Source organism: Pantherophis guttatus, chromosome 2, assembly GCF_059756535.1.
Source record: "Pantherophis guttatus breed Tessera chromosome 2, ASM5975653v1, whole genome shotgun sequence".
NCBI lineage: Eukaryota > Metazoa > Chordata > Lepidosauria > Squamata > Colubridae > Pantherophis > Pantherophis guttatus.
Genome location: NC_142064.1, coordinates 94,906,577 through 94,919,371, shown reverse-complemented (window position 1 = coordinate 94,919,371; position 12,795 = coordinate 94,906,577). Strand labels below are relative to the sequence as shown.

Here is a 12,795-nt window from a genome sequence, read left to right as displayed (position 1 = left end):
GCAGAACTTGGCACCAACACAAAATACTTCGACTGCTTGCGCTTTCATCTGGAGAGGGGTAGATAGCTAGACAGAACAGGTTTCTGGTTTTGAGGCTTGAGAAAAATATGCTTGAAAGCAGGATGGCAATGCCTACTAATATTTTCCACGAAAAACTACAGTGCTGCAAATCTTTGCTGTTAAAACATCCAACTTTCCACACACTGCTCAGGAGAAACATGCACATCTATCTTTCATTTTCTTGGCTGTTCATTACTTATCATCTGGTTACTCATACAGTTTCATGTGTGAACTGGCTCCTTTTAAAGTCTCACCTTCAGCATATGTCCCAGAATAGCCATGCAACCTAGAGGCTCACAGGTAATACCAATCCTAGTAAGTGTAACTTAGGGATATTGGGTAACCTCTTGTTTGTTATTTGCTATGTTGTCTAAACCCTGTGACATGGTTAGATCATAGATTAAGAAATATAGTGTAGTGCGAAGTATAAATCAGGTTTCTGATTTATGTATCTCCACAAAACAAAACAAAACAAAAATGATCAGAGAAAATAGATTTTGTTTTGGCTTTTTACCTCTGTTAACGATTTATTATTTTTTTAAAAAGGAATGATTAATCATAGAAATAGTTTTAAAGCCTATATGAACTTCAGAGTAAATTTTCTGAATTTTGGGGACAGAATTAAATTAATTATCTACCACATTGGATGGGTAACATTTAGATGTAGAATCTATAAATCAGCTTAATTTCAGCAAGTTCTACCTTTCCTTCACACAAGAGACCATTAGATTACTGAAATAAGTTTAATGCTCAGATATCCTTCCTGCTTTTATAATGATATACCAGTAAATCATACATTGCCATCATTAAACCATGGTTTGAAAGACAGTGCTGAAGTGTGACTTTATACATTCCTTTTTTGTTTCTATAAATCAAGTTGTTGACAATCATCTATATACCCTGACAGTATACTGTAGGTAGTTAAATATAGGTACTTAAAACTGTTGAGTGACCATTCAAAGTTACAACAGCACTGAAAAAAGTGACTTATAACCATTTTTCATACTTATGACCATGTATGTACTCATCCAAGAAGTTTTTTCAGCTCTGACAAAAAAATCTCAGGGTAGTCAGAGTTGAAGAAGCTTCTTGGATGAGAAGCGAAATGTTTTCAAAGAAAAACCAGGAAGTCCAGCTGCCTCTTGAAAAAAGCACCTTTGGGACATGAATGACAAAAATTAAAATATTGTTTAAAATTATTTTAAATAATTGAATTGTTGAATTGTCAACAATAGCAAGTTGTCCGGTGGGGAGTTGGCCATGGTGAGTTGTCTTGTGGCTGGTTGGCCATGGCGCAAATGGCTGCAGCAAATTGTCCCATTCTGCTTTAGAGATGCAGGGTAGGGCAGTTTCCCATTGGGAAGTTCCATCTTGTCTCTCTTCCTGCCTCTGGAAATTCTAATGTCTCTTTGGAAGCCAAGTCACCTTGAATTCAAACACCCCCCCCCTCCCATATTTCTAGTACGATTGGAGAAATAGATTTACTCTTCCCCCAACAGTAGCTGGCTGGCTTTTATTTTATTTTTTAAAAAAGAAAACTTTCTTTCCTGGAAATCAGGTAAGACGGCAAGAGGAGCCCCATCTTGCTCCACATGCCCCAAAATAATAAGACCTCCCCGAAAATAAGACCAAGTGCTTATTTTGGGGTTCAGAAAAATATAAGATAGGGTCTTATTTTCAGGGAAACACGGTATTAAGTAGGTGCTCTGACCATAAGCACTTCAGAGTATTATTTTGCAAACTATCAGCCCAGGAACATCAATGCAGATCAGAACTCTAGAAAAAAAGATTATATGGAAATTATTCATTTCAAGTAGGCTGAGAGGGAGATAGAGAGGAGGACCTCTCTATTAATTCTAAAAGGTAGAAAAGGTAGGCTTTTCCAAGAGAACTGGTAACTTTTGACCAACTGAGTTACTCTGCAAAGGATACACACATAGAACATAGAATAGTAGGACTGGAAGGGACTGTGGAGGTCTTCTAGTCCAACCCTCTGTTCAAGTAGGAGACCCTATACCATTCTGGACAAATGGCTGTCCAAACTCTTCTTGAAAACCTCCAATGATGGAGCACCCACAACTTCTGAAGGTAAGCTATTCCACTGATTAATTGTTCTCACTGTCAGAAAATTTCTCCTTAATTCTAGGTTGGATGTCATTAATGATCTTCCACCTGTTACTCCTTGTCCTGCCCTCAGATGCTTTGGAGAATAGGTTGATGCTTTCTTCTCTGTGACAGCCCGACAAGTATTGGAAACCTGCTTTCATATTACCTCTTGTCCTTCTCTTCATTAGAGTAGATATACCTAGTTCCCACAAACATTCTATTGTTACAGGTTGGTAGGGTTAAAAGAAAATGTATCTCTATTTGGTGCATTCTCTACTGCAGATATCACAAATATTTTTACAACTGCACAGATGCCTTTGTTAAAACATTTCCTGAGATTTACCCTGAGATTTTACATAAGCTAATGTGAGGTTTCCCCCAAACTTTGGATATCTCCCCCAAGATTCTAGCGCTCTAAAATAAATTCTTACAAGATGACTGAAGTCTTGCAAATTTGTGGTATGTATAAGATTAACAGATTTAACAGAGTTGGAAGGGACCTTGTAGGTCATCTAGTCCAACCCCCCACCCAAGAAGGAGACCCTACACCATTTCTGACAGATGGCAGTCCAGTCTCTTGAAAGCTTCCAGTGATGAAGCTCCCACAACTTCTGAAGGCAAGCTGTTCCATTGATTGGTTGCTCTCACTGTCAGAAAATTTCAGAAAATTTATTTCCAGGTTGAATCTCTCCTTGTTCAGTTTCCATCCATTATTTCTTGTCTTGCCTTCGGGTGCTTTGGAAAATCTATCTTGACTTTTTTTTGACATCTCCATAGTGTGGGGATGTCCTTGGATCAAAGTGAACGTAATCTACTTTGCATTCCTGTAAGAGTCATGCTTTTAATATAGTATCAGTATCCAAATCATTTGTTAGGCCATACCATATGTCTTTTTTCTTCTATAATGTTCTTAGGCAGTTACTTCATTATTGGGGGAGGGAATATTTTGTTTAAAATCGTTTTCATATATTGTAATACTACAGTACTATTCATAGAAGCCAAAAGACATAAGTATTGCAATAAAGGAACCTACAATTACAAGGTCAAAAATGAGGAATGGGAAAAATTCACAAACAGGGCAGCTGTACTAGAAGTAACTATAGTTACTTTATAAACTTTATAAACTAAAGTTTATAATCGGAATTATACAAGCCATGGTATTCCCACCCATGCAAGTTAAAGTTGGAGTTTGAAGAAGGAAGTTAGGAAAAATGTTGATATTTTTGAACTTTGATGTTGGAGAAGACTTCTGAGAATACCGCGGACAGCCAAAAAAGCTAACAAATGGATGATTGAGCAAATGAACTTAAAGTTCTTGCTTGAGGCACAAATGACATGGTTCAAATTAGCCTACTTTGGACACATTAGGCGTTAGGCAAAGGCCTAACTCTGTGGACAAGGCTGTATTGCTGGGAAAAGTGGAAGCAAAGAGAAGTTGACCAGCAGCAAATGGATGCAGTCATTTACAATGGGTGATGGGTGCACCATTGCAAGACTCAAAGGACCAAATTAGGGACAGAACATCATGGAGAAAACTTACTTATTGGTCATTAAAAGTCAACATCAATCTGATGGCACATAATCAATGTCTAGATGTATAGGTTATTCCAGAGAATAACTACATACGTTGATTATCCCAGAATGGCTACAAAAGCAAGCTGATGTTTAGCAAGCAATCTTTGCATCTGATCTTATCTGTAAGGCAGTGGTAAAATCCAATTTTTTTTACTACCGGTTCTGTGGCCATGGCTTGGTGGGCATGGCGTGGCTTGGTGGGCGTGGCAGGGGAAACATATTGCAAAATCTCCATTCCCACCCCACTCGGGGGCCAGCCAGAGGTGGTATTTGCTGGTTCTCTGAACTACTCAAAATTTCTGCTACCAGTTCTCTGAACTGCTCAAAATTTCCACTACTGGTTCTCCAGAACCTGTCAGAACTTGCTGGATTTCACCCCTGCTGTAAGGGATAAAAAAAAATAACAATAGCACTGAGACTTATATACCGCCCCACATTGTTTTACAGCACTCTCTGAGCAGTTAATGTCAGCCTATTGCCCCCAACAATCTGGGTCCTCGTGTTACCAACCTTGGAAGGATGGAAGGCTGAGTCAACCTTGAGCACTGTCAGGATTGAACTCCAGGCTGTGAGCAGAGTTTGCCTGCAATACTGCATTCTAACCACTGCGCCACCAGGGCTCCTAAATGCAAGAAAGGGGCTTGGCATTTATCTAAATGAGACCCACTCCCCATCATTCTTATTCTCTCTCTCTTACATTCTAACTGTAATTATTTAATAGGACTATTCCCTGATTTTCTCATTTCAATATCTTATTGTAGTTTGTTTTAGTTCACCAAAAAAGCCAAACCCATTTTATCATAGTTTCTTTCATGTGTTAAAAGAAAAAGAAATAAGAAAGAAATCTGAAGGTCTTAAACAAAATGTAGGAAATTCTGCATATCAGAATATCTGAATTTTGAAAAATGTGAAAAAAGTCACTGAAAAAAGTGACCTATGACCATTTTTCACACTTTGCAGCATTCCTGTGGTGATATTTATCAAAATTTCAAACACTTGGCAACTGACTCATATTTATGACGGTTGCAGTGTCCCAGGGTCATGTGACCACCTTCTGAAGTCTTCTGATAAGCAAAGTCAATGGGGAAGCCAGATTCATTTAACAACCATGTTACTCATTTAACTGCAGTTATTTGGTTAACAACTGTGACAAGAAAGGTCATAAAATGCGGCAAAACTCACTTAAAAACTGTCTCACTCAGCAACAGAAATTTTGGGCTCATTTGTGATGAGCCCTGTTATGTATTGTATACAGTGTATAGTTGTCAGTTGAGGTTCTCATTGTGGTCCTCTTTTGGAGCAGGAAAATACTCTCTCCTAATTGGTTGTTTGGCTGATCAGTTTCATATAAAAGGAGCTGTGTCAGCCAGGGAGCATTGTTGCCTCACAGGCAGTATTGAATCGGGTGAAATCCAGCAGGTTCTGGAGAACCAGTAGCGGAAATTTTGAATAGTTCGGGGAACCGGCAAATACCACCTCTGGCTGGCCCCAGACTGAGGTGGGAATGGAGATTTTCCAATATCCTTCCCCCCAGGAGTGGGGAAGGAATGGGGATTTTGCAATATTCTTCCCCTGCCAGCCCACCAAGCCATGCCCACCAAGCCACACTCACAGAACCAGTAGTAAAAAAATTTGAATTTCACACCACTGTATTGAATAAAGAACTGTTAGAAATCACTCTGGCCTCGCCTCCATTCTTCGCCCAGAACTTAACAAGTCCTATGTCAAGGACAACCTGTATGACAAAAAGCCCAAATCCTTCATCCTCCTTTTACATTAGAAGAAGGTCACAAGTTCTCATTTGGATGGACCTGGAGCATAAGGGACGTTCTGTGAACCAGGATGTAAAGGAGGCTCTTTCCTGAACAACCACGTGTTAAGATGTTTTTCATGTTTGATGGCACAGCCAATTTCTATACATACTTATTTCTCTCACCTTTTCTCCTCCCAGAAATTTCAAAACCCCTCTTTATTCTAGGATGGTAAAGCATGTCCTTCTTGCCTCCCCCCCACTCAAAAGTCTTTGTTTCTGTTTTCCTCTTCTGCTCAGAGGAACATTCAGAGATAAAAGCTAAAATAAAATGGGATCTTCCATGAAAACAGCCTTTTCTTGCTAGTCTCTTTTTGAGGGTTGTGGCTCCAAGGACATTCAAACAAATAGATGCTTTTGCTTTCCTTCCCATTGCTGGAGAAAGGGAGAGGGGGGAAAACCGCACAATCAAATGAGGTTCCTAATCTGTCCAAATGACATCATATAGTTTTTAACCTGATCATCTCCTAATATGACATCATCCCATTTCAGGTTATCTCCAATTGGTTGTGATAAGTAATGTATCTATTTATGGAAAGCTCTCTTCCATTTCCAGGTTGGTTTCTTTGCATAAAAAACATTCACCTGAAGCAAGCCTCTCCCTAATGCAAAACCAGTTTTGTCACATAATCAGATTTCATAGATTATTTTCCCTGGCTTCGTGGTTAAAAACCAAAAAGGGGGACTGGAAATGCTAAGGTATAGAATTGGGGGAGGGAATTTCTTTTTAATTTATTTATTTATCTCCCAAATATAGACAGGACCTGAAATGGGAAACTTCAACACAAATTCTTATTTTGGCATTGATCCATGTTTTGTCTGCTTTATCAGCCAAAGCTGTCTTGGCATGCTCACGACATATATTTTTGTACATGTTTCTGAATCTCGTTCTATTTTATAGGCAGTTACCTTCAGCGTCATAATTCCAAAGTTTTAAGATGTTTTCATTGCTAATCTAGGTGTGATAAACTATAGATTTGATTTTATCTTCTGGAATGTATCTACGTCAACTTCTTTGCTGACCTAAGCAGAACTTTAAATACCACATAGCAAATCAAATGCTCTCTTCAAGTTTCATATGTCATTTAAGTCCTTAACCTCTTCAATCACAATGCTTCTTTTATTGCGCCAACAAGCCCCATAACATTGGCTTGTACTATTAGGGAAAAAAAACTAGTAATAAATGAAAGCAGGTCATGTATCATGATTCTAAAACGTTTTTTTTAGGGGATTTATTTTTGAAGTCTGCTTCTGTTATTAATTCCTTACCTTCATTAATATTTTCCCAGCCTTTTACTGCCGTGGCTGTGTAGACTGCCTCTCCAAATAGGGTTGGAAGGGATCTTGGAGGTCTTCTAGACCAACCTCTTGCTCAAGCAGGAGACCCTGTATCATTCCGGACAAATGGTTATCCCATCTCTTCTTGAAAACTTCAAATGATGGAGCACCTACAAGCTCTAGAGGTAAGTTGTTCCACTGAGTAATTGTTCTCAGTGTCAGGAAATTTCTGCTTAGTTCCAAGTTGGATCTCTCTTTAATGATCTTCCACCCATCACTTCTTGTCCTTTGGAGAATAGGTCAATTCCTTCTGTGTAAGAGTAAAGGTAAAGGTTCCCCTTGCACATATGGGCTAGTTGTTCCCGACTCTAGGGGGCAGTGCTCATCTCCATTTCAAAGCCGAAGAGCCAGCGCTGTTCGAAGACGTCTCCGTGGTCATGTGGCCAGCATGACTAAACACCAAAGGTGCACGGAACACTGTTACCTTCCCACCAAAGGTGGTCACTATTTTTCTACTTGCATTTTTTACGTGCTTTTGAACTGCTATGTTGGCAGAAGCTGGGACAAGTAATGGGAGCTCACTCCGTTATGCGGCACTAGGGATTCGAACAGCTGAACTGCCAACCTTTTGATCGACAAGGTCAGTGTTTTAGCCTGAGCCACTGCATCCCTTTTACCTTTTCCTTCTGTGACAGCCCCTCAAATATTGGAAGCCTGCTATCAAATTTCCCCTAATTCTTTGTCTTTTTAGATTAGACATACCTAGTTCCCTGAATTGTTCATCATACTGTTTAGACTCCAGACCCCTTATCATCTTATTTGCATTCTCTCTAGTTCCAAAAGAATCTTTTCATTTTCAAAAGAACCAAAAATGCATTTCCAAAAATTCAAGGAATATAAATCATTCCATTCCCCACTATCCTGTCAGAGCTGAAGAAGCTTCTTGGATTAGAAGCAAAGCATCTTCAAAGAAAAAACAAGAAAGTCCAGTTGTCTCCAGAAAAAGCACCTTTGGCAATTCCAAAAGAATCATTATTTCATTGTTCCTCAATAGATTTTTCTAGAGTAGGAAGAATATGCAAGACATGGAAAAGTTAGGGTTGGGGTGAAATGGAAGGCATTATCTGGACCTATGGGAAAATCTTGTGAATCAGGATGGGTAATCACATGAAAAAAGCCCAGTTCAAAAGACTTTGGTCCCTGTTTTAATGCACTGCAAAGAAGCAAGTATCTTAGCTGCAGTGGGTTGGAAGTGAGCGCCCCCAAGTGGTTGATTTCCACTCTGCAGATGATCAGAAGGAAACCGTAAATACCATCAAACATATTATAAGTAATCCACAGTTGGGACCACTAAACAGTCATTAAACCAAATGGCCAGTAAGTGAAATTGTAACTGTGCTTATGACCTTACTTCAGCTCTCTTATACTTTACAGATCTGCAAAGGAGGATTGGCCGTAAAGTTACTTTTTCATCACTGTTGTAGCTACAAACATTGGCGAATGAGGCAGTCAATAAATGGGGACTACCCATAGTCAGAAAAAGTGATACCAGACTCCTGATATTTTACTACCATGCAGTAAGACACTGCCCTCCTACGGTACTCTGCAGATGATAAGTGCTACCATAGCTCTCCACCAGTCTCTACTTTTCAAGAAAAGTAATTAGCAAAGATTCACACTGTGTGCTGTCTTCTTTCTTCTTACCTTCTACTTACCTTTACTACCGGTTTGGAACGGGAGCATGTGTGTGCGCTCGCTTTGCTCATGCACACCGCACACTTCTGCGCAGATCACCAAATATGACGTCAGGGAGGGTATGTGGAGCCTCCCACCACTTTTATTACCGGTTCTCAAGAACCGGACAGAACCGGGAGCAACCCACCATTAGTTAAGGATGGTAATCAAGGTATATGAGTTTTTTCTGTCTTTCCAGAAAAACTTCCCACTTCCTTTTTCAGAGTGCCTTATACTCGGACCATCTCTCCATTGAATAAACGTATGCCTTTTTTCCATAATCTTTCAGTTGTTAACTTCTTCCATTCAAAATATTTCAAGTTACCCAATGCAGCAGGAATTAACTGGCATGACAACAAAACCAGTTTTATGATCTCACTGATGAGTCTGATCAATCAAATAGTCTAACACAGGGCTGTCAAACTCCTGGCCCATAGGCCGGATGCATCATGTGCTGGTCATGCCCCCGCCCAGTTTAGCGAAGGGGGGGGGAGTCCCAATATGTCACGTGACGCCGCTGTGACACCTCAAGTTTGACACCCCGGCCTAACAGCTCAAACATATAGATTGGCTGTATCTGTTTGAAGTGATTCTCATTCCAAAGTGCATAAGATGGACATCTAAGTTTCCAGTCCTAAATGATGGAAGATCTCTTAGATACACTTGAATTTAGTTCTAACTTTGCCTGACCTAAGGACTAAGTTGGTTTGATTTTGTTACTACTTGACTGAGAAACTTCCACAGAATATCAGAGCTAGACTGGGAAGTTGAAAAAAAAATCCTCTAAGGTTGGGGCAAACCATGAACATTAAATATTGAAATGGGATTGTTTTCTCATTCCCTTGATAGCACATATTCAGGAATCTGCTCCAAATAACAGACTTTGGCTGAAATGCAGTAGAAACTATTGAGAAATGCAGTAAGTTGTGGAATGCAGCAAGTGTATGTATACAGGAATCCATATAAAGAATTCCCTTTGAGGTGAAATTTATCATCCATCCATCTGAAAATTTGGTTCTGGCTGCTTTATTCAGAGAACTAAAGACATAGAGAAATACATTGATATCCCTTTGGAATGCAGATGGTGAAAGTTTGAATGCTTAGCTTTTATCTTATTAAAGTTCCCCCCTTAAGTGTGTATTTGATTTTATTAACAAGGAATCAAGACAAATCAACTACTTCATTTAAATCCCATTACTTTTAATACAATTAGAACTAACATAGAAACTCAATCTTTTTCCTGCTCTTCTTGTACAAGCAGGGTGTCCTATAAAGACTGATCCCTGTCAGACACACACAACTATAATTCCTAAGCAGTCTTCAAGGGGAGCCCACAGGTAATAATCTTGCAGTAAGGATGCTGAAATTCAATAGTATCTTCTTGTGGACAGAAAGGGATTTTGCTTAATCAAGATGAAAAAGAAAATAGGTTAACTTCTCAGGATTCTCAAACATTGTATTATGACTCTCAAAATAGTAAATAGCCGTGGGGGCACAGTGGTTAGAATGTAGTATTGCAGGCTAATTCTGCCGACTGCCAGTAGATCGATCCTGACTGGCTCAAGTTTGACTCAGCCTTCCATCCTTCTGAGGTTGGTAAAATGAGGACCCAGATTGTTGGGGGGTGGCAATATGCTGACTCTTTAAATCACTTAGAGAGGGCTGTAAAGCACTATGAAACAGTATATAAGTCTAAGTACTATTGCTATCTAAATGTGGCTTTGCCTGTTTTCCCCAATGTAATCTTCCTCATCTCCCATGTTGAAAAACCTACGTATCTGAAATCATTGATGATCGAGGAAAGCTAAGAAGCATATTGTATAGTGGTTAGATTAATTTTAAATGAATTATTCAGAGGACAAGTATTGGATGTATATAATTTCTAACTATGGTACCAACATATTAGATCCTCTAGAGGGCAGTGTTTAGCTAGAGAAGAATGCAGGGTTATAGCAAGAATTAAAACAATGCTAATACTATTACAATGTGTTGATTAGCACAGCAATTTTACTTTTGGTTATAGTTTGATTTTGTTACCATTGCAGTAGTTTTAGATATATGTAAAATAGGACATCTCTCCTTAATTCCAAGTTGCTTCTCTCCTTGGTTAGTTTCCATCCATTTCCATCCACTATTCAGGAAACAACCTTGTACTTGTATTATTGTATTGTATGTGGTATTATTATATAAACAGCTTAAAATGATAACTGACAGTTTTTTAGCTAGTATTGGCCTTCAATGCAGATCAGCTTTTTGACAAACACCTAGGGTTTCATAACATATTACGATAATATAAGCGCAGATCCAAGTAGTATGGCCTTTTGTAATTGACTTACAGAGATTTTGTCAATGTGCAGATTTTCTAATTGTCGTCTAAGTCTTTTTGGTACACCAATGTGCTGATAATCAATGACATGGATTGGTACGACTATGTGTTATATTATATTATTATGATTGCTCACACACTCAGCCGAATATTTAGACTGGGTTTGGCATTTTTGTCCATCTGTTGAATCTTTCCTAAGGACCTGGGATAGACAGATATTGTTTAATGGTGTTAAAGGTATCCACAAGACCTTAGCTGTTCCTAGAAAAGCTGCCTTTTGCAATTAATTGATGGTGATTTTATCTACAGTATGTCAGTGGTGATCGTGTGGTGCTCATATATTTTAGGATTGCACCCAAAGGCCTATTACTGCCTTAGCTCTCTTATTTTTTCCTCATCCTCTACTCACTCTGGACAACAATCAACCCTCTAACAATCAATATAATTTAAACCAGATAAGCACATAATACAAACAAAAAAGGAATTTTAATCCCTTTCTGTAACCTTTCTGAAAATTACTGGACAATTTCAAGATCCATGCAAAAGCCATTTTATCAAAGCCATCTCAGAAATTAATGTTATTATTAAGTACATACTGTTGCTTGATGAATAGCCATCGTTACCATAGGTCCCTCCCAAATTCTGTGGCAAAATATTCTGATGGTTTGAGGAGAAATGCCTTCAATGCACTCCAACACAGCATATATTATTACTATATAAACATTATCAGAGGAAGCAGCTCATTTTTTTGAAAAACCTTTTCAAAATAGATGAACTAAAATGTCTTTATTTATTTTTTTACATTTACATAATGTAAATTTAGGATTACGTATTTTGTAATCGTAAGATGTCGATAATGAAAACAGGAAAACATATCAATGGATAACCTGACTTTCATATATTATATTCTCTTAAATAAAACAAGGGCTTTCTGATACTGTACAGTAACTTGCTTTTTTATCACCCCACCTCAGCTTATACATAATTATTCCTTTAATCACACATTTGGTATGTTCACTCTGCATTTAAGACATATAAAGGAAACTATTTAAGCTTATTGTTTGCTAAAATCGTTCTTCCATAAAAATAGCATTTATTATATAAGTGATTGTATTCTGACATTTTATATACATATAACCAGAACAGAAATAAAGATTATTACAAAAAGGTGACCTATTAGTAACTTATTATATAATTATATAATGTTCATTCATTATATTTACAGTTCCCATTGACTTGATGAGCTTTGTAAAAGAATTCAAATAGGGTTCATTCATCCAAATTCTCTTTGAGTGTGGAATTCAAAATCCTGTTGTTGATGCTTGATTTAATTGCAAGTTCCTTCTGTAATATTGCAAGGGATAACAAAAATATGCAGTAGAGCTAACAAAACATAAATTCATAAATCAGTTTACATTTCAATGCATTTCTCCTTCATGCTTCAATAAAGCTGTAAATCCAATGATCCTATTGTTTTGGTGATTCCAACAACCAAATACGTGCTCACATTATATATTGCGCTAATCTCTGGCTTGCTTAAATACAGGCAGTCCTCACTTATTAACCACAATTGGAATCAGCAACTCCATCGCTATGCCATATCATCATCAAGTGACCCTACCAACTTACGATGTCAGTTCTGGCTCTGGTTGTAAAGCAAATCACCTGTGGTCTTTAATAAGCGTAACATCTGTTATGTTACTGTGACTTGTAATTTCCTGTCAGCTTTCACACTGATTTTTCTTGAAAGCTGGCTGGGAAGGTTGTAAATGCTGTGACCCCCCCTCCCCCTCAATAAATACACGCCAGTTGCAAGCACCTGCATTGCCATCACATGACCACAGAAATGCCGCAGCGGTCATAAGTGTGAGGCCCAGTTGTAAGTCTTCCTTTTTGAGTACCATCG

General features: G+C 38.4%; 1 protein-coding gene across 3 annotated transcripts in view; it reads right to left on the bottom strand.

Annotated features, from left to right (window-relative positions):
* Positions 1–9,742: 9,742 nt before the first annotated feature.
* The window catches only part of LOC117661664 (protein regulator of cytokinesis 1-like), a 28,264-nt gene continuing 25,211 nt past the window's right edge, over positions 9,743–12,795 (bottom strand). For 2 of the 3 annotated variants that reach the window (XM_034410727.3, XM_034410729.3), the window contains one exon: positions 9,743–12,233. In XM_034410727.3, coding sequence (XP_034266618.2) covers positions 12,159–12,233 — 75 coding nt within the window. In that variant the 3' untranslated portion in view covers positions 9,743–12,158. The remainder of the gene's footprint in view (positions 12,234–12,795) is intronic. The other variant, XM_034410730.3, reaches the window with a different exon arrangement.